This window comes from Penicillium angulare, assembly GCF_028827245.1.
Source record: "Penicillium angulare strain IBT 27051 chromosome Unknown utg000003l_segment0_segment0, whole genome shotgun sequence".
NCBI lineage: Eukaryota > Fungi > Ascomycota > Eurotiomycetes > Eurotiales > Aspergillaceae > Penicillium > Penicillium angulare.
This window is the reverse complement of record NW_026623162.1, coordinates 4132453-4154097: the sequence shown is the minus strand read 5'-3', so window position 1 is coordinate 4154097 and position 21645 is coordinate 4132453. Positions and strand designations below refer to the sequence as shown.

The 21645-nt window shown below is 47.6% G+C and overlaps 7 protein-coding genes across 7 annotated transcripts; 4 read left to right on the top strand and 3 right to left on the bottom strand.

Moving 5' to 3' along the window:
- Nucleotides 1-1055: 1055 nt before the first annotated feature.
- N7478_003684 (cytochrome b561 domain-containing protein) lies at nucleotides 1056-2019 on the top strand (the record flags this gene model as incomplete). The annotated part of the gene is made up of 4 exons (XM_056919898.1): nucleotides 1056-1185; nucleotides 1247-1281; nucleotides 1361-1423; nucleotides 1510-2019. 4 exons carry the CDS (start codon nucleotides 1056-1058, stop codon nucleotides 2017-2019), a joined length of 738 nt encoding a protein of 245 aa, XP_056783056.1.
- Nucleotides 2020-2383: 364 nt separating this feature from the next.
- On the top strand, nucleotides 2384-3988 carry N7478_003683 (putative serine--tRNA ligase DIA4; the record flags this gene model as incomplete). The annotated part of the gene is made up of 1 exon (XM_056919897.1): nucleotides 2384-3988. The coding sequence occupies one exon, from the start codon at nucleotides 2384-2386 to the stop codon at nucleotides 3986-3988; it is 1605 nt and encodes a 534-aa protein (XP_056783055.1).
- Nucleotides 3989-4569: 581 nt separating this feature from the next.
- Nucleotides 4570-6314, bottom strand: N7478_003682 (uncharacterized protein; the record flags this gene model as incomplete). The annotated part of the gene is made up of 2 exons (XM_056919896.1): nucleotides 4570-5712; nucleotides 5823-6314. 2 exons carry the CDS (start codon nucleotides 6312-6314, stop codon nucleotides 4570-4572), a joined length of 1635 nt encoding a protein of 544 aa, XP_056783054.1.
- Nucleotides 6315-7529: 1215 nt separating this feature from the next.
- On the top strand, nucleotides 7530-9026 carry ptpB (tyrosine protein phosphatase PTP1; the record flags this gene model as incomplete). Its single annotated transcript, XM_056919895.1, has 3 exons — nucleotides 7530-7692; nucleotides 7851-8116; nucleotides 8172-9026. 3 exons carry the CDS (start codon nucleotides 7530-7532, stop codon nucleotides 9024-9026), a joined length of 1284 nt encoding a protein of 427 aa, XP_056783053.1.
- A 1110-nt stretch (nucleotides 9027-10136) lies between these two features.
- Nucleotides 10137-10877, bottom strand: N7478_003680 (uncharacterized protein; the record flags this gene model as incomplete). The annotated part of the gene is made up of 2 exons (XM_056919894.1): nucleotides 10137-10768; nucleotides 10853-10877. The coding sequence occupies 2 exons, from the start codon at nucleotides 10875-10877 to the stop codon at nucleotides 10137-10139; spliced, it is 657 nt and encodes a 218-aa protein (XP_056783052.1).
- Nucleotides 10878-12118: 1241 nt separating this feature from the next.
- On the top strand, nucleotides 12119-15710 carry N7478_003679 (SAGA histone acetyltransferase complex subunit SPT7; the record flags this gene model as incomplete). The annotated part of the gene is made up of 3 exons (XM_056919893.1): nucleotides 12119-13205; nucleotides 13308-14452; nucleotides 14514-15710. The coding sequence occupies 3 exons, from the start codon at nucleotides 12119-12121 to the stop codon at nucleotides 15708-15710; spliced, it is 3429 nt and encodes a 1142-aa protein (XP_056783051.1).
- Nucleotides 15711-16878: 1168 nt separating this feature from the next.
- N7478_003678 (putative eukaryotic translation initiation factor eIF-2C4) lies at nucleotides 16879-20167 on the bottom strand (the record flags this gene model as incomplete). Its single annotated transcript, XM_056919892.1, has 5 exons — nucleotides 16879-19121; nucleotides 19174-19376; nucleotides 19426-19547; nucleotides 19603-19722; nucleotides 19841-20167. The coding sequence occupies 5 exons, from the start codon at nucleotides 20165-20167 to the stop codon at nucleotides 16879-16881; spliced, it is 3015 nt and encodes a 1004-aa protein (XP_056783050.1).
- Between the last annotated feature and the right edge of the window lie 1478 nt (nucleotides 20168-21645).

Genomic DNA, 21645 nt, shown 5'->3' with positions numbered 1-21645 from the left:
CAAATTTTTCTGTCCGTGATATTAGCCGCCGCACGGGTTTCTCTGAACGTCAAGTCCGTTATACGTGCCAAAATAACATCGCTCTTATACCTCAAAAACATAAATGCGGTCGCCCACCAAAGATCTCTCGCCAGCGCCTCGACGAAGTTATTGTGTGGATGAGTGCATCTGCCGCGAGAAGGAATCTTTCTTGCGATCAGGTCGTTGCTCAATTAAACCTAGAAATTTGTGGCGAGACTCTCCGGATAGCTCTCAAACAACGAAGAGCGAACCCCCATGCGGTAGCCCCAAGGCCCTTATTTCAAACGAAAACTGCCGTAGATGTTTTGCGTAGGCCTCTAAGTGCTGAGGCTATGAACTCGACACCCGAAGATGTATAATTTCTCCGATGAAGCCTGTTTTGGACCCGGGCGACGCCGAATACCGAATGTCTATCGATTGAAGACGAACGACATTATCTCACAGCTTTGATTGGACAGATGAAACAATGATCAAGAATACTTAAACTCCAATGGTGATCTGGGGGAAAGCCTGGGGGAATATTATCATCAACATCATGATGTATATGAAACATTTATTCCGTCAATTGGTGGACGTAACATCTAGACGCAAGAAACAAAACCTCGTACGACGGGGATGATTTCAGCCAAATAATTACAAATCATGCGGGGCAACTGCACGGTGTGCTCATTCCAAGGTTATATCGTCTTTAGTAGAAATCACTAATACCTAACTGGTGCGACCGAGGCAATCTTGCATTTGGAGGTGGAGTCGCCATTTATCGCGTCGATCACGCCAAGTAAAAACTAGTAGATGTGCGCAGGTGATATGGATGCATGAAAGGGATATGCATAATTCCACTTGATTAATTATGAGGGAATCCTGCGGAATGCGAGCGCGCTATAAGTAGCATTGATATTCGTAATCATCAATAGCCTTACTGGGCAGTCCATTACTTTCTATTAAAGTGGGATCCGCCCTGTCCCTCACACAATTGAAGTTCACAATTTTTATAACTTTCCAGGCCCGGTTAGACGCGTTTTTTAGCAGGTATCATGGCTTCTACCGCTGGTTTATTCGAAGAGGCACCTGTGGCTATTGATTCTCCAGAGACTCAGCCTTTGTTAGGCCGATCCAGTGAAGTCATTCAGCAGGAGAAGCCGGTGCTTTTAAATCTCGTCACAGGTGGGATCATATTGAATGCTTGGACCTATTTGGTCATAACTAACAAGACTGGGCTTAATAGGGACAGCTAGTATTGCCCAACTTGGAATTTGGATCGTAAGTGGTATCCGTTAACATCCTCATGTACCACGAAGAAACCAGGAAGCATCCATTTGATATTAATTCACTCGTCTAGTTTGCTATTCTCATCTGGTTCAAAATTCTATCTCAACCAATTATTCTCTTCACTGCGCACCCAGTAAGTCCAACCAGGCAACCATTTTTCATCTTTCCTGCAAGCTGCTTGGAATAAACAATCCAAACTTAGAACTAACTTCCCCGCAGCTCCTCGCCATATCAGGTCTCCTCCTACAAATCCAAGGCATCCTAATCCTACAACCAACCACAACCGCATCCGAAAAACGAAAAGGCACACGCTTTCACTATATCATCCAACTACTCAGTGCTCTCCTTTTTCTCTCCGCCTTCATAGTCATCGAGGTCAATAAAGGCACTCATCCGCATTTCGACTCCGCACACGGAGTCCTCGGTCTCCTTACTATCATCTTTATCGTCTCTCAGTCCCTCGTCGGAGTCGTCCAGTACTTCCTACCCAGATCGCTGCTTGGTAGCGTCGAGAACGGAAAGAGACTTTATAAATACCACCGTTGGAGCGGATATGTGGCGCTGTTGGTGTTGGAGATTCCGACTGCGATCTGGGGGGCGACGCAGACGGGGTACAGCATAGCTTCATTGCATATTCCGCTGTGGGCTGTTGTCTTGCCCGGCTTAGCTGTGGTTCTTGGAGTGGGCGCTCGGGTGAAGACCTACAAGCTGGGACTTGGGAATGATTAAAATCTGGGTACGAGTCTAGTTATTATTTTGTTTCTGGCAGTTTGTTCTGGGGAATGCTTTTTATTTATGGACGATGACGATGTGAAATGAAGTGGATTACGCGTTGACTGCATCATGATTTACGAGTCAGAATAATCCATATCCAAGATCTCATCAATTATCCATTATCCATTATCAATAAATCAATAAATCAATAAATCCCATAACATTTATAGAGAAAAGCCATACTTCCCCCAAGAACCAATAACCACAGAATGAAGTGTGGAGCAACCACACTTGGCGTTCCGCGCAAATCACCCGATCCACATCACCAATTTATTCCTCCGACTTCTTCAAGTTCTCCCCGAACCTCCCCAATTCACCCATGGCACCCTCACCAAGCCCCTACATCTGCCTCAATTGCAGAAGGGCATCTCCATCCAACCTCTACCACCTAAAACTACGTCGAAACTTCTCCTTCACCCTACACAACCACCAAATCCTCCGACCAGCAACAGCTCCAAAACCAACCCCAGACACCAAGCACATCCGCCAGAATGTCGAGCGCTATGCCCAGAACTGCATTGAAAGAAACTATGCCGCGCACGCAGAATATCCATCGAAGATTCAAGCTCTCGCAGAAGAAACCCGACAATTAGATCATGATCTCAAAGCGCCCAGATCCCGCATAAAACAACTAGAGAAAACGATCGCGAAGCTGTCTATTGCTGCTCGCACAAAGACTGATGCGCCGTCCGAACAACAATCCGATCTTACGGCTCTAAAAGCAGAAGCCCAACGTTTAAAAGATGACTCTGCGAATATGACAGCTCGCAAAGCAACATGCACCGAAGAACTGAGCCGTCTAGCTCTCTCCTTACCGAATCTTTCTTCCTCCGAAACACCTATCGGAAATACCCCAAATCTAATCGGGTATATCAACTTTAACCCTTCAAGGCCGCCATTGTGGGCTAGTCAAAGCAAAGAGTCTCTCCAATCCCGTTCGCACGTCTCAATCGGCACATCCCTCGGCCTACTTGATTTCACCAGCTCGGCCACAACAACAGGATGGGGCTGGTACTTCCTCATAAATGAAGGCGCAATGCTCGAACAAGCTCTAGTCCAGTACGCGCTTAGCGTTGCGCGTCGCCGAGCTTGGAAGCCCGTTTCTCCACCCTCAATCGTATACTCGTATATCGCTGAAGCGTGCGGCTTCCAACCACGAGACCAGCACAACGAGCAGCAAATCTGGAGCATTGAGCAGAGCGAGCGAGATAGGGATACAAAGCCTCAACGTTCGTTGACGGGTACCGCCGAGATCCCGTTAGCAGCTATGTATGCGGGTAAAGATATAAATGCGGCCGACTTACCCGTTAAACTCGTTGGTGCGAGCCGGTGTTATCGTGCTGAGGCGGGATCGCGAGGCGTCGATACAAAGGGATTATACCGGGTTCATGAGTTTACGAAAGTAGAGCTTTTCGCATGGGCGGATAACCTTGAAGAGTCATCATCAAGTAAGAACTCGGATGATCTTTTCGCTGAGCTGTTGGAGATTCAGACGGAGATTTTGACTTCGTTGGGTCTTCCTTGTCGGATTTTGGAGATGCCGACTGGCGATCTTGGTGCGAGCGCTACTCGCAAGCGGGATATTGAGGCTTTGTTCCCGTCGCGGTTCCGACCTGGAGCTGTGAATGAGGGTGTTGAGGTTGTTGATGTTGAGGCGAAGGAGTTGGAGTCGGCGTGGGGTGAGGTTACTTCTGCCTCTATTTGTACTGATTATCAGAGTCGGAGACTTGCGACCAGGGTTCGGGGTGGTTCTGCGAAGGAGTCACGTTTCCCGCATACTGTTAATGGGACGGCTATGGCTGTGCCGCGTGTCTTGGCTGCTATTTTGGAGAATGGGTTTGATCCGGAACGAGGCGTGGTTGTTGTGCCGGAGGTTTTGAGGCCATGGATGGATGACATGGAAACCATTGGAGGCAAGTCATGAGGGTGACTTTCTCCCTGTACTCTCTTCTTTTGTACAGTAAAACAGTTTTTGGTGGATATGTACTATATGTGAATACTATAATAAATTAAAAATAACATGCATTATGGAGTTATTACATTGTCATTTGCTGTAGTGAACTCTAGAGGCATCTACATCCATCGACATCGTGAAGATTTCCAAGACAAATCTTTTAAAAGCCCGCTCAATGGACACAAGTAGGATGAGGTAATAAACATCAAATAGATCAGAAATCAAACAAGTTGAGAACATTCATAGTATCATGACACATTAACTAAGGCGCAATCAAAAACAAACAAAGGTATAGATCAAGTACATCATTTCATCGGGATAGTCAATCAACGCGTATAAGAGTAGGAGCGGTCTTTTGCTTAAAAGCAAGCCAGCAGCTGTCATAAAAAAAGGTCGGTAGATCAAGGGATATCTCATAAACGCCAGTATTATGACTCCAAAGTCCAAAAAAATCCACAGGTTAACCCAAGTGTAGATAAGAAAACCACCAATACAAAAAGCGTAAAAACAGAAGATCGCCATGGTGATAAGTAGCTTTACTTAGATAAAGACTAACTCCATGGCAAATCGGCCTCTTCAACTCGAGTGCAGGTTAGATAGGGAAGACCCGCGCTAGAAGCACTTTCAGGTGAGGGCAGTGTGATGCTTGTCTGCTCAGCGCCACTTTTAAGTTCCAGCTCAAGGAAGTTTCGCATGAGTGGCTTGACGATTTCACGGGCCAGCCGCTTAATCTCGTCCATTTTGCGCTCAAATCGTTTGAACGTCTCCCGGGTATATAAGACATCTGCAGATTGCGTCGGGTGGATCTTGAGAAACCGTTTCAATTCATCATGAGGCAGATATGACTGGGAAGAGGAGGATCCAATCAATTTGTATACACGGGCAGCAGGATCAGGCTGGACAGCGGGCCTTGAGGAGCTAGTCTGGGATCCTGGCCCGCCTGTCTGTGGTGCGGGGGTAGAAGAGTTCTTTAGAATGGGTGCAGGTGGAGGTGTAGTGCTTTCAATGAGCCATTGACGGAATAAAGAGACGGCTAACCAGTCTAGATATGCGTTGTTGGGGCCGACACGCTCACCACGAGAGGTGGTCAGAGAAAGACGGAAGAGTTTAGATTCCACACGGGCTTTCAGGTCTTCTAGATCTTCGTATTTATCTTCAATCAGATCGAACACAGAATCTGGTAGAGCGGCGTATGTACCATTTCGTAGATTCGGCAGGGCGGCGGGCCATTGGCCGACGACATGGATCAGGGCTTCGGAGAATATCACCCGGCTGCGGGCAAGGTAACCCAGTTTGAGATAACTTGGAGGATACTTGGCAATCTGCTTGAAGAGCCGCGAGCCAAATCCGAGAAGATGATGGTCCACGCGGGGTCCAGTCACTGGCAGTGCATCGTACATATCCGCTAAGGCGAGGAGAGACTTGCATTCTGTATAGGCGGTAGCGATATTGACGCTATTCAGTACTGGCGCATGGTTGTAGAACAAGCGGAAGAGGTTGTCGTAGTCGCGAATCAGGGGATCGACTTTACTGCGATCTCCATTTTCAGGAAGAGGAAGGTGAGCCACCGACTGCATTCCGACCAAGTTCGCCATGGAGCGGAAGTAGCCCGCCTGAGCGTTAGATGGCTTGGATCTCGTAGGAGGAAACGCGGTTTGGTCACCGCTGCTCAACATGGGGGCATAGGTAGGTTGCTGTTCATAAGTTTGTCAGGGATTAGCTATGTGTGCGACATTCGACATTCCCTCCCCCCTTGCGACTTGGGAGTGAAGGGAGGTAGGTGTGGGACCAGGACCAGACCAACCTTTTGAACGAGAATAGGCTCCTCTTCCTCTAACCGATTCTCCCAATCCAATTCATATCTCCAGCGTTGTTGCTTTTCGCCAGAGCGTGTAGGAATTCCACTATGATCGGACTGCGCCAGTGTTGACCCGTTCGAGAATGAGTCCTCCTCACTCACCCGAGACAATGTCCCATCTGGTTTCGCGGGACCCGGTGTATTCTGACCCGTCCATTCCTCATTTGTGCTTGCCTCGAAGAAACCCGAACATTGCGCTAAGATCAAGCGGTGCACTAGATATCGTCTTTCTTGCGAACCCGTACGGATCGCGATCTCCGTGTCGCCGGTATATGTGAAGATCGGGAAGTCGTTGGAGGAGGACATAGACAATGAGCCACCCCCATGATGGGAACGACCGGATCGATGGCGGCGACCGGAATGCGAGGGACGCGATACAACGGAGGGAGCGCTTTGGTTTGGCGTCGCGCGATCGACGATTTGAGCTTGGGAAACCATTGCGCGCGTGGGGATGTTTGTTTGCTCTTCGTGCGGGTCGCGAAAACAGGAAGCACTCCGGGTAGCGACGACGAAGTGCGCGGGTGATCAACACCTAGTTGCGCCGAATAATGCCGTCATTTGAAACGGTTTAAAACGTGGGAAATGAGGCGGATGTGGGGGTGGAGGGGGGAGGGAGTCGATCAAGGTGGGATCTGTGAAGCGCGGAGGATGAAGTGGATGTCGCGACGGTGGATTCCCCTTTGTTCTTTTCTTGTTTTTCCCCGGGTCCCAGGATTAACGGGTTATAGATAGATTGCGGTTGCGGGAATGTTCCAGTAAACCGGGATTAGGCTGGATTCGGTGGAATGTTCCAAAGTCGAGGGATTTCCGCGATGTTTCAGGGGGAAGAGAGATTCGGGTACCTGAATTCGAAGCAGCAAGCAACCGACATATATTGGATTGATTGTACTTGGGTTCCGCAAGCAGCTGAACTATTCCCCCCAGGTGGCGAAAATGTAGTTGGAATCAAGAAATAACTACAGTTTTTTAAACTTTATGTAGTAGATCTAAATATTCTAGTGATCATCATAGATTTACTATAATAATAGTTATTATTAGGGCATAATTAATACTCTAGCACCGTCTATATCAGGGAAGATCGGAGTGGGCGGAAGTTTAGCCTTATACTATTCGCCCCTCTTGTTCTTCTTGATCTTCTTCTTCTTTTCTCTTAATTTATATTTCTTCCGGCGATTTTATTTTGTTTTTGTTTTCCTTCTACCTACTGTTATATTCTATTTGAACCCCGATCTGATTCAATCCTTCGTCTTCACCTCATTCTAACGGCAGTTTCGACTCACACCAAAAAGATCACACGATTTCCCTCTACGAAAAACGCCCTGATCCCCTCTTACCCTGTCTCGAGACCCTCCGCCTCCCGCCTCCTTCTCAAAATAGAATACGAAGGGGAAATATACAAATCTGGCCTTGAACACTACTTCTCGGGGCAGCTTTCATAGCTGTCCCGATCTGACCACTCTGCAGATTTCTGCGCCCGCGATTTCTGCAGACGGTTTTGATCCCGACGTTAACACCGAGCCCTCTCGCTCACCTTCGCCCGACCCGCTTGCCCCGCGCAACCTGAAAAAACGGTCCGGTCGACAAAACGTCTCCAGAAAAGCACGCGGGGTTATTGGAAAAGTTCGCGCATTCCAGCGGATAGCCGCTGCCAAAATGGCGCATCCCTCAATCAAGATCGATACCAGTGTTCAGAGCACGAAACGCGGCTTGCCGGATAATGATCCGGGCTTCGAGGTACTGGGCGAGCAGGAAAACCCCCGCTTGGAGACAGGGAATACTGAGGATGTACCGCCGTTCCTGTGCCAATCAGTGACAGGTGAGTCAACTCCGAGATTGCATGCCGCCTATAGGAGGATTCCAACTGCACGTGGGGATTTGACTTTATTTTTATTTTTATTTTTGATGTCTTGTCTCAGACACAACCTCAAGAAAAAGAACACGGAGAAACTGACTGTTTTGCGCGCCCATATATAGAGATTCATGAGAAGTTTGAGGACTTGGAATGGATACAGAGATCTCGAATTTCCGACGGCTTGAATTCCGATGATCCCGCTCATCCTTTTGCGATCGACAAGGACCCGAGAGTGCAGGCGAGAAATCGATATCTGAACGTGCAGGCGTGGGCAAACTGTCGCGTCCACCTGCAGGTTCCCGAGGGCGAGTGCGATTTCATTAATGCCTCACCGATCACACTAAGAGATTCGGTGACGCAGGAGGAGCATAAGTACATTGCGACTCAGGTATGTGATTGATCACATTCCATGCACACTCGAACAAAGCTAATTGTTGTACCAGGGACCCAAACTTGGTTTACTCTCCCACTTTTGGCAGATGGTTTTTCAGGAAAGCAAGGATGTGGGGGTGGTTATAATGCTCACCCAGACCTTTGAAGCAGGTCGGGAGAAATGTGCCCAGTATTTCCCTTTGAACCTGGATCAGCCCTCAATGGACCTTATATCCGAAGAACTATCAGACCCTTTTGTTAGCGACGAATCTCATCCCGATGAATCGGCTGGTGTTTTGGGCAACGTGACGCTCCTAGAATCGTTTTTGGATGATACGGCTCGCTCCGAGGTTCGCAAACTGGAGCTGACTATTGGTTCAGAGTCCAAGATCATTTGGCATTTCTTGTTCGCGGGCTGGGCGGATCATTGCAAGCCCGAGGGTAACGACCGCCAGGGTCTTCTAGAGCTTATCAAATTATCGGCCTCCAAGTGCGACGCGGACAATCCGCGGTTCGTGCATTGCAGTGCCGGCGTTGGTCGGACAGGAACATTCATTGCTCTTGACCATCTCTTGCGTGAACTTGAATCGGGGCAGTTGCTGCACGTAACCGAGACCGAAGCCGACCCAGTCTTTGACGTCGTCAACCTGATGCGTGAGCAGCGGATGATGATGGTATACAATGAGTTGCAGATGCAATTCATCTATGAAGTCCTCCGCGAACAGACCGATGTCAAATTGGGGAAGGATACGACCGAGTCCTCTGGACACAGTGAGCCCCGGTCCGCGAAGGTACCCAAGCTAGATGACCAGGGCATCTATGTGCCCCCGTCAAAGCCGGAATTAGAGCCTGTCCCGGACCGAGTTGAAACTCCGATGCGAAGTTGGTCTGGAACACCCGAAATCTCCGACAACGAAGAGACATAGCCTGGACATTCGCGCGTTTTGGTTTTGCTTCGCCTCTGTTATATTATCCCCGCTTTACCCCATTTATTCATTTTTTCCTCCCCTTCGCGATGTGCTCATGACCCCATTTGGATTTTAATTCCTCCTTCTGCATCATAACATGGCATTCGGTGTTAGATTGTTTTGGTTTGGTTTATTCTATTCATTTCCCCCTCAGGCTACCTAGTCACCTTGTCTCTTCCTTCTCTTCCCCTGGTTTTCTTTCTGTTTCAAACACCTTTCTCACATCCTTTGACCTCTTTTTTTACGCCATCAAATACCCCCCTGGTTCGCAGTTCGCCCCTCGAAGCCCTTTGCGCCATATGTAGTTCTATGTTCACTGGCTGGCCGTCTAGTCTCCTTTTAGAATTGCTGTATATTAGCTCGATCCAAACTGTGTCAATATCTTTTTCTGATTCGATCGCAATGTCCTACAAGTCCCACTGCAACATATTATTTTCATGGTTCAACATGCACACTTCTAAATCATCAGGCGTCCGTTCAAGTATCGTCTATGGAACATAAGAGAATGTGGATATAGCAACCCGGCAATCTGCCCGCTGGTGTGAAAGTTCAAGAATAGGAACAAGCAAGGCATATGCAGGTACTAGCGAGTTCTCTGAACTATAGAATAGGCAAACTGAAGCACGTCTAGACATTGGTCATAACTGCACTTTTCATTAGAAGGGTGTAGTAACTATACACATTGTAGATCCTTATATCGCCGAACAGGCAGACATAGATCGAGCTGGGTTCGAGCCATAAATTCAACTCTCTTCATTCCGATCGAAAAGATCCCAGACACCGACAGAAACATCGGACAGAAAGGACAGATAGATCGAGGAAACAGATGTCCCAAAATGGGGTAAAGTAACAAAAAGAAATCGCTTGAAGTCGAACTGCAACAAAGTGACTGGTATCATACCAACATGAGATCCATTCATCAACGCATCAATCGTGATAAATAGGCAAAGGCTCAACAACTCAACATCAAACTTGACCTTGAACTGGATGTTCATCCAGTAGAAGATATATCCCCGTCCCTCGGACTCGATTTAGTTCGATTCACACAACCCCAAAAACAACGCTACACTAATCATTCCGCTTAACCGCAGGGTCCATCAACTCAGCCGCACTACTCTTCCGATCCTCGTAGCCAGGCGGAGAACTATTCCTTGTAGATGGCCCAGGACCATCCTCAGTATCCCAATTATCAACCGCATTCTCGTCCCAATTATCGACCTGCTGCTCAAGGGACATAACCCCGGATTCCTGCGGCCCGAGACCTTCCTCTTCTTCGCGCGAATGACCAACACCAACGCCGAGCTCAACATCATCGGCTCCTCCATCATTAACACCGAAACGGGTCTTCCGACGACGATCCAACATGCGACGGTGGTACCAACCGCACAGACCTACTGCGCCGAGGCTCCCGACGACATTAGCGACGATATCGAATGGGTCGAAAGGACGGTCGTTAGGGAGAAATCCCTGGATGACTTCGGATCCGACACCGAGACCCAGTGTACAGATGAGGAGGGTGAGATGTAAAGTGCGGCGACGAGTTGTGTCGATGATCCAGTAGAAGGTTAAGGATAGTAGGAAGAAGGTGAATAGGTGGAGGAATTTATCGTTTGGTTGGAGATTTGATGGGATTGTAGATGTTGTGCTGTGTGGAAGGAGGCCGATGTATCCGGCTAGGATCATCAGGAAGGTGAAGGCACCTGGTGGTTTTGTTAGCTTTTGTTTCAATGGTGATCGTGAGATCGTGCGGTGCGATCGGGGAAGCATCGGATCAGATTACGGACCTGCGAACGGGTAACGGATCCGCATGGTGGGCGTAATTGCGGGGTGGAGAGCGGATAGGTTTTTTGTTTCTTCAATTTGGATATTATGTGGTTGGTCAGGGGGTTTTTGAGAGGTTTCCAAGGTTGGATTATAGGGCTGATGGAAGCTATGTCGTAAGTACTGGGAGGTTGGGGAAGCGTCGTAGGCTGTTATCGATTAGAGCGATGTGGTTGGGTTAGAATGCTTTCAGCCGCCCCCACTTACTCCAGGTTGTCTTGAGAGCTTGCAGATTCATTTTCTAGGGACATTTTGATGGGATGACAGTTGAATGGAGTATTTCAGATATATTTTCTGCTATATCTCTATCTATGGTCATTGTCTATATCCGCGAATATCAACGTGTGGTAGAAAATCGCAAAAAACATGTTGGCAAATGTCAAGAAATAATGATGATGCATATTGAGATATACTTCTGCAAACGGAGACATTCACAGCCCTGGAGGAAATTGACATACTACTACTCAAATAAAACCAAACCAGGGCTTGGAATACTTATAAAAGATTGAAGCCCAATAAATAGTAAAGGAATTAGTATTACGTGGTAGGTGCTGCTGGCAACTTCCGGTTGGTCAAATAATGGACATGGGCCACACTCTCCACATTAGCAAGTATATACCATAAACAAGTACAAGTTCATCTAATCGAAAAAAATATTGTACAACAAAATGTTAATGTACTAAATAAATCATATGTATGTGCTGGAAGGGTTTCTTGGGAACTTCCAAGGTTGGACGTGAATATAGGCAACAGGCTCGCTCTGCCTAGGGAGAGATCTCCTGAGGATTTGCTATATAGGGTGAATTGTTATGAGAGACGTAGATTCGAGAACCATTGAATTTGAGTAATTCACAAAGAAGTCAACCAGATCCCAGATCCAAGAAGTGAAGTCAGTAAGTCGTATACAGCCGCATCTCAATCGAATGAGTGAAGTTGACTGAACAATGTAGCATCTGCCGCGACTTTCCGCCTTCGCGCCTTCCCGTACTTCAACCCGCCGCAAGGAAACGAAGGTATTCCATAGCTCCTGTCTTGTTCATCAAGCCTCGCCGCCGTGCCATCGTTTTTGGCCTTTTTGACATCGCCAGACACTTTGGCTAAACGCGCGGTTTATCTTGATGTCTTTTTCTCCTCTCTAAACCCCCTAATTGTTACTTCTTGGCCCTCGTGATCCATACCCTGGAGAATCGAGTCTCGCCCGCCCCCAGAACCGGGGTTTTGGAGCGAGCATGTCGCCCGGTCACAACGCCTGGCCACCAGGTAATATTCGCCCTCCGGATGAGCAGCTAGACTCTCCGCGCCCTATCAATGGCTTGGTAAAGACTTTGTCCGGCTCGCGCACCCCCCAGATACGCGGTTCTGTCAGCGCCGACGGGCCGAATGCCGGTAGTATGACATCCGAACCCGATCTCGCGGTGGACGAAGATCCGCGTATTTCCCAATTCCGCGATTCTTACCGGGGAACTGAAGCAAGCATCAATAATCTATTCTCTGGTCGATATCCCCCCCTCGATTCGGCTCGTCCCGCGATCGCGGAGATTGAGCCTCCCGAGACCAAATCTGAACGCGTCGATGCGCCGGCTGCCCCTGCCCCTGCGCCCGCCAAGCCCGCCCGTAAACTCGACGACGATTACGATGATTACGACGAGGACGATGATGCGGATATGCAAGATGCGGACGAGTCACCCTTGAAAGCCAAGTCCGTACCCCCATCGCAGGACCCCAGTTCTACCATCGCGTCTACCCAGCAACGTCCGGGTACCGCTTTGTCAACCAATGCCGATATCTCTAAGGAAAACAAGAAGGAGACGTTAGAGGATATTCGGAAACAACTCGAGGAAGACAAGAAAGCAACCGAGGAGGCCGCTAAGCGGAGCTTCCATACCCTTTTCTATACCCTTGAAAATGACCGCGATGCTATGCTGGATCAGCAACGCCTGGAGGAGTCTGAAAGACAAGTCGAGGCAGAGATCTCTGGCCAAGCTAATGCTGGTGGAAACAATGCTGCTGGTGGCCCAAATGGATACAGTTCATTGAGTAACACAAACCTCGGAGCTTCCAGCTTGACCCTGAAGAACCTCATCGCCCGAATTGATAAGAAACGTGACATGGTCCAGGCCTCTGATGCTGAGCTTCGAAGTCTTTTAAGTGAAGTTCGTAAGAATCGAAGCAAATGGGCAAGCGAGGATAAGATTGGCCAAGAAGAACTCTACGAGGCTGCGGAGAAGGTTCTCAGCGAACTCAAAGCTATGACAGAACACTCTACTGCTTTCCTAACCCGCGTCAACAAGCGTGATGCGCCCGACTACTACACAAGTAAGCTATCACTCATTCACATTCTTTCTCCTTCCGATATTTCTCCACCCTAGCGTCGTGTCAAGTCTTTGCGCAAATGAAATATACTGACATTCGTCCCAGTAATCAAACATCCCATGGATCTTGGATCGATGACCAAAAAGCTTAAGGGCATACAATATCGGTCCAAGCAAGACTTTGTAGATGATCTCAATCTCATCTGGGCGAATTGTCTTAAGTACAATACAAACCCCGAGCACTTCTTACGCAAACATGCTCTTTACATGCGCAAAGAAACGGAAAAGCTTGTTCCTCTCATCCCGGAAATCGTCATCAGAGACCGAGCTGAAGTTGAAGCCGAGGAGCGCCGCCTCCAGATGGCAGAGCTTGATGGTGCCGATGAGAGCGATGACGAGCCCATTATGTCTTCACGTGGAAGAAAGGCCCCTGGAAAATCATCTAAGAAAGGCACTGCGCCATCTCGAAACACCCCAAGTGGCTCCGAAGGCCCCCCAGGAGGCCCCTCCAGCCAACCAGCGGCACCCGTTCGAGCAGATTCAGATACTGCTATGGAAACAAGCCAGAATGGCTTTGGAACACCCCCTCCCGGGTCTCATACTCCTTCTGATCCTTCTGGTCCCGGAGCCGGTGCTACGGCCAGCCAGCTAGATGACTCAATGGAGCTTGATGGACCAATTACGTCTACTATCACGCTTAGTGCTCTGTCGGGCCCCGGAGCTGAGCTAGAAGATCCCGAATACAAAGTTTGGAAGCAAGTGACGAAGAAGGATCGTGCTCTTATTGCCTCGGAGAGACACCGCCTGTTGAAGGGTGACAAACTAAATGCCGAGGAGCAAGCTCTGCTTAGGACTAAGGCTGGCATGCGAAGATGGCTTCGCCATGAAAAGCAAGCCGCTATTGAAGGTGAGAAGGGTGCCGATGCTGGATTTGAAGCAATGGAGCCCGAGGCCGCTGGGGAGACACTAGCAGAAGGCATCGAAGGAGAGGAAGAGAAAATGATTCCTTACTACTACGATGTCATGTCTGGTGTACCCGACCTTCCAGAACGCCTTGTCTGGAAGGAAGACGCTCAGGGAAACATTGTAGACGCAACGGAGGAATATCTGAGGGTTTTGCCCAAGGGTTCTTTCACTCAGCCTGACAGCGTACTGTCCCGAAAAGTGGATGCAAACATGCGGCAGATGCAGGAGACCCGCAAAATATGCTCGAAGGTTGGCATCGTGAAACAAATGCAGCTACAATCACAGGTATGTCTAACAGGAGCTGTACTTTCATCACACCGACTTTGAAATCTAACAACTTGCCTAGATGTACCAGAATCAATTTCAGAAATACAACCCAGAGCCATTTGCTGAACAAGACGTCCCACCACATGTACTGAACGACAATGGCCCGGTCATTGCGCCTGGAACCTGTCGGGCAGCGCTGCAACGCTCTGTTGCCAAGATATTCTATCACACTGGCTTTGAGGAGTATCAGCCATCTGCGATGGAGGTGGTGACTGACATCGCGTCTGACTTCTTTCAAAAGATCGGAGAGACGGTCAAGTCATATATGGAAACTCCAATGGTTCCTGCCACGGAGTCTCAGGATGCATCAGCACCTGTCACTGAGTGGAAACCAGCTTATACTGAACCAGAGGTTGTACTCCACACACTCTCTGCGGTTGGCATCAACATTGAAGAGCTGGAATTATACATCAAGGACGACATTGACCGTCTTGGAGCCAAGCTTTTCACGGCCCATGATCGACTGAAGTCACTGCTGACTGACTTGCTTCGTCCTGCTCTTGCAGATGCCGGAGAAGATGGCTCAAATGCGTTTGCGGATGGAAGCGAGCAATTCGTTGGTGGTGATTTTGCAGAAGATATCGACGAAGATTTCTTTGGATTCAAGGAATTGGGATTGGATCGCGAATTTGGTCTGTCCAATCTCAGCGTGCCGCTGCATCTCCTCCAGAACCGCATGTACAATGCCGCCCAGTCACAAAACACCAACACCATTCAAGCTGCCATCGTTTTCCCAACACCCCCATCATACTCACGTGTTACGGTGGACAGTCTTTCGGACCAAATTGGTCTGGTCCAGGCATTCTTCAAGAACAAACTTGATACAAATAGGGAAGAGCCCCTAGTGGAAGACCTTGAACTACCACCCAAACAGAGGCCAATGGCCGCCAAACCCCGCTTACCAGCATCTGGCAAGATCCCACCCATGCCCGGTGTTTCGGCGCCTACAACGAGCCCTCACAAGCGCCCTGCGCCCCCTAATGCGGCTGCCAAGCCAGGAATCGGGGAGCCAAGCAAAAAGAAAGCAAAGAAGAACAGCGGCGCCTCCATGGATATGCCTAATTTCAACTTCGACGGGGATGCAGACCAAGGCACCTCCTTTGATGGAGCCGATGTCAAGCCCATTGATGGCACCGATCTACAAGATGGCACTGGCGATTCTACCACTCAGCTAGAAAATGCCAACCCGCCCTTGACAAATGGCACCACGGCTTGATCAAATCACTCAAAATTCACCATATTAACCTCATTGTTTTTATTACATCTCATACCCTTCACATTCCTCTCCCTCTGTTTCACATTTCTCTCCCATGTTTGATTATATGCTCCCGATGAACGATGATACCACAGGCAATCCCAGAAAAAAAAAGAAGAATCCCAAGTTTGAGGGAAGAACTTAATGGGTTAATTTGATTCAGATTCACTGTACACAGGATACTGGATCGATCCTACAGCCTAGCTTCTTTCTCTCTTTCCCATTTCCCGTTCCCGATCCCGTTCGAGTTATGTATTATGCCTTTTTATTTCTGGGTTCTTTGCATCCCGATATTGTATTGAACATTTTCATCCCCCATGGAACTTTGGATTTATTATGTTACCATTCCCTGCATGTACCATACCATACTATCGGCTTAATTGAATAGTTTTGAGGCTATTTGTTCCGTATTGAGAATTCATTGTTTTTGATTCCCGAAGACTTTTTTTGCGGTTGAGTATTTATAGAGAAACTTGTGTGTTCACTTTCCCTTTGTAGATATTTCGAGACTTTAAGTTGAGGAAAGCATCTAAGCAGAGAGGATCACTATGCTTAAGCTTAAATATGTACGGGTTTCCTAGTGGGCTTAAGAAACATCAACTACAAAAGAATCGTGGAGCAGGAACAGGTCTTTCTATATAAAAAAATGTAAATTTCTTTTTGGGATTTTCTTTTTTACAAGAGAGGCTGGTTAACATTGTCCCTTCGACGCTCATCACTACCGAAGTAGATGAAAGGAATCTTGACCGCACACCTGCGCCATCATCAAGATCCTAACATGTCGAATTATCAATGAACATTGCAACGAATTTAGAACGACAGCACTCACACCTGCAGTCTTGATCTCAAAGCCTCTGTCATCAAAGAGCAAGAATGGCATAACACATGTAGTCGGCGCATTTTCATACTGAGGTAACAGTTCTCTGAGAGAACAAACGTGAACAATAGAAGCCATAGAATCGAAAAAGAAAGGACAACGAGCTGTCAATGATTTGTGGTGTTGAGTAAAATTCAGCGCGTGAAGATATTCTTCATCAACCAAGAATTGCGTGACAAATAAAGGCATCAGCTCAGAAATCTCACCGAAGTAAAGCTAGCATAGCTTTACAAACAACATTCGATAGAATGGTTACATCCACCACATAGTCAAGGGAAGCTTGTTAACAGTGCCCTTGATATCCATTAACCGATCTCTAACATAGTTGTCATCAGTATTCCTGGGCTTGTGCATGGATCTCTCGTGTGGGATCGTAGCACCACTCTGGGGACCAGAATCAACAGTCACATCTTCATGGTGACGAGCGCGAGCGGTGATCAAGTGTGAGTAGTAGATTGCCGGGTGAATGGACACAGGGGTCGTCGACCGGACATATTGATAACTCTGTTCATAGATCATGTTCTGTATCTCCATAGGCTCATGTCCAATCTCATCCAAAATAACCTTGTAATGAACAGGACGTGCAGTTCCTTGCAGCGCAGCGTGAGCATAGAGCAAGAAGTCGCTGCCGTGTGGGCTAGTCACATCGCGATCGACGAGTGTTCCAGGCAAGGGATTTCCGTTCTTATCACCAGTTTTTAGATCGCTGGGCTTGGGGAATGCTCGAAGGTGATGGCGCTTATTGGCAATCACCACACATATCTTGCCCGGATATTCTACCAAGCCACATGCTTCAGCTGCAACACGGCGAATGGCAGGGACCTCCCGATTGAGCACACCCTTGAACTCTGACTCAGAAACACCATCCCGGAAATAGTATATGTTTTTTGGAGGGAATTTCTTTTTACCGACGGTGTTAATCCATTCTCGGAGAAGGGGCTTCAGGATCTCTCGAAAGTTTGACTCGCGAATGATTTCAATCCTGTCGCCATTGCACTGAGCTCCGCCCATGTAACTGATCCCATTTGTATCATTTGAAATGCACAATGCTGCCAGAGATGGTGTCCAAACTCCTAGCGAAGGATGGGTCACGTCAGCACCGATGATGACGGAGTGTGGGCGGAGATTTGTTTTAGGGGTTCTTGGGATGGCGCGGTTAGTTATACCACCAAGCTTAGCATTGACCTTCATAAGAACATTTGAATGGTACTGTGGGCGGTTATCCTGGCAACGGAGACCTTGCAACACTTGAGAAGGAACCCCAAATCGGCAATCGGCGTTTTTTTTGATACGAAGATACGTAAAAGCGTCTTTGTTTTGGACTATGATGATTAAAAGCTGAGGCTCCTTGCGCCATGCATTTCCTGTCTGTTCGTAGAGCTCCTTCATCCCTTCAGCAACATTTTCCTTCATCTGAACGGTGATGGCACGGTTGTTGATGCTACCGCCGTGTTGCTTGTAAATCTTCATAAATTGATCTAGCCAGTTCTGAACTTGATCAAAACTGATGTCATTGCGGCGACCAGTGTAGTAGCCAACCCCCCATGAAATAAGAGGCACCGTATTGGGTTTGTAGAATTTTCTTCCACGAAGGTCCCAGCGAGCGGTAGTGCCGGGGTTATGCTTGGTGGCGTTACCAAACTCGAGCTCTGGGTTAGGCAGGAGTCGAGCTTTCACCTTCATCATTTGATGTGAGATCTTCAGGCCATAATGCATCAGGTTTGGATCGGCATCATGCTGCAGGAGATTTTTACATTTGATGATATGGCTCAAGCGCTCAGCAGGCTTCTTTGCCGTGTATTTGATCATGTCCGCCGTTTGCTCATCCGTGAGCTTGTGAGGCCATCGCTGAAGTTTCTTGATGCAAAGAAACTCGGCAGGGTAGATAACGTTCTTGACAGTCATTCTGACCAGTGCCAGGTTGGGAAGTGTGAGAGTAATATTGTATTTCCATTTGAAATACTCTTCAACGCTCATCCTCTTTTCTTCTCCCGCGGCTGGATCATTGATGGTGATCATGAACTCTCTAGCACCCCCAAGGATGAGATCTTGAATCTTGAAACTCTTGTCTTTGAAAGGGCATTGTTCGTAGTCTGGGTAGACTATTACACTTTTCACCATGGCCTTCACCCTTTCAAATTCCTTAGATGGTCCCTTGGAACCATCAGGTCTGATTATGGGACGAAGCTTAGCAGAAAGTTCCATATCGTTACCAACTCCGAGAACGCCTTTCATGGTACCGAGAAGGCTAATGCGCGAGTAAAAAACAGCATGGGCGGCATCTAAGTTCAGCAACAAGCCGGAGACACAAGGACGTAGCATTTGAAAGATTCCACGATAGCAGGTGGCACCCGAGTAGGGCCCAAGGGAGTAATGGAACTCATAATGCAAGTCTCTGGTCTTTTCTTTCTCAAAAAGACCTTGAAAGAAGAAAGCCCGCTTGTGTGCGACAAATTCTCTGGTCGGCCAATCGCGAAGCAAGTGATCAAGAAAGTCTGAATATTGGTCAATATCTCATTAGGCATCGTGAGAGCATAGAGAACTTACTCAATGCCTCAATGATATATTCGTCCATCGGGCGTTGCTTTTGAAGCCACTGATGAATAACGCCCAGGTAGATCTTGCGGCGCGGCAGCATGGAAAAGACCAAGACCTCTTTGTAAACATTGCCTTGGCTACCAGATGCACGGGTTCTACCATGCTGGTATTGGAATTTTTCATGGACGCCTTTTTCGATGTACTTCAAAGACCTGTTATCATAAGTATGTATTTATCAGACGAACACGACACCAAACTTACCAAGCAGATTTAGCTCCATCATAAATGGCATCAGGGAGCAGTTTCTTGCGTTCCTCGCAATTGAAACTGCGACGGAGGACTCGACGGTCCTCCTCAACACCTGGACCAGAAATAACATTGACCTGTAAAGTGTGAGCTGGTATATTCTGGACACCATTGGGGAAAACGTTTTCCTACCTCATATTGGTACACAGGCTTGGTTGGGATACTGAGAACGGGAAAGGTATTCATGACCACCTCGATCTCTTTGCCAGATTTGTTGTATCCCACGCGTTCCATTGGGATAATCTCCTTGCGCTGCTTCATGTTAGCCCATGTAGATGGGGTTGGCTGGGTTCATAGCAACTTGGGCGAAAAACCCACGAAAGAGACAACAAGAACGATGAGGTTCTTGGAGTTAATTGAGAGTACTTACCGGCTCACGGTCTCGCATGAAACAATAATATGGGATGAAGGGGGCCGAGAACTGGCCTACGCCAGGAACCTCAAAATCGACATTGACATAGTCCTTTGGAAGTGATTCTGCGGCACGGACAAGCGACTCGTGCATTTCCTTCGGTGCTTTAAGTGGAGGGAGATAGTCGTCATCGTTCTTGGATGGACGAATATTGGATCCGGAGGAAGACCCTCCTTTTACGGATCCCTGGGTATTTCCACGGGCACTACCGCTGGCGCGAGTGTTGGCCTGGCTCAAATTGCCCTTCACGTGAGAGTCGCTGGTTTTGCTCGTGGTGGGAGCCATCTTTAATTGATCTCTGGTAAAAGAAAGAAGTTAGTGAGAATGTGTTCTTTGGATGTGTAAGGAAAGAGAGCGTCTGGCACGATAGTGGTAAGTTGTGTTCACTGTCTTTGATGTAACCCAGAGACCCAAATCGAAACTTTGGACACGAGAAGTGAGGAAAGACAGCTGGGAAGGCAGCGATGAGGAACAAGAAGATAGTAGCTAACAAACTGTCACAAATGCTACTTGACAAACGGCACAACCAGAGTAACTTGTGAAACCCAAAAAGAATAAAGAAAAGTGACTTACCTTATTTGAGATCCGTGAAAACGCGTGGGCGCGAATTCCGAGGAGGAGAAAGAAAAGAAAGGAAAGGGGATAGGAAAGGAGGACAAATTGAGGAAGGAGGAAAGAGAGAGAGAATCCAAATTGATGTTCCAGAGTCAGCAATCCAGCTCTAATTGCTTTGGCAGCGGACTATAAATCTAATGGAGGGAATCGACGAAGCAAAATATGCAAGACTGTAGACAGATACAGAAGAAAGTCAAGGTTGATGAAGAGAAGAGAAAGGAGGAAGAAGAATAGAAGGAGAGGAGTGAGGCTTTATACTGCCGAGAAAGGAAGGTGGTTGCCTGGATGTGTGAATGAGCAACAACTTACCAGGTACCTTAGTAGGTGGCTGTTAGTATCGAAGAATAGAGTGAAAGTAATGAGATGAAGGCAGGTACGATCAACATCAAGGTGGATGCCTATGAGGCAGCTCCTCCAATTCAATCAAGGGCCCCGGGTGAAATATGAACTCGACCTCTTAGATTATGGCCAAAAAGAGAAAAGGAGACTTACGACTACATTTGGCTCTGATTATAAGAAAAAATAGCCAAGGTTGTATTATTGACAGTATAATTCATGTTTATAAATAGGAAGCCTTGAGGCTGATCAAGCAAAACCAACAGCTTTGATAAGAGTAGAGATACAATTCATTGCGGCGGACACTCAGAAACCAGCCCTATGCTATTCTCGGAGCTAACAGCTAGAAATTTAGAATTTGCATCAAGACGGTTACTAGTGTACTTGGGCAGTGAATTAATTTATGGCTAGGTGCCTTCTTCAAGTTGAACACCATCACATTATTATACACCCGTGATACTACGCACTTAACATTGCCTAACCTTTGGACTATATTTCACCCAAGAAGCCGGACATATACGCGTCATTATGGATCTAATGTACGAAACCCGAGCTTCATTCATTTTAAACAAAGAAAAGAAGATATAATGAATCCACCCCTGTAATAGTCGGTGTGTTATTGATTCATCAAGGTATCTGCACTATCTGTGGGCTGTACAACCACAAGGAAATCCTCCGCCAATAGAAAGTATGAGGCTAGCGAGCAAAGAACATGACCACATAATCGCAGGGCTCCCGAGACCTCACGGAATAGAAAATGAAAGAAAGAAAGCAGAAAATGCCAATCAAACAGACGCCGACAATGCAACGAG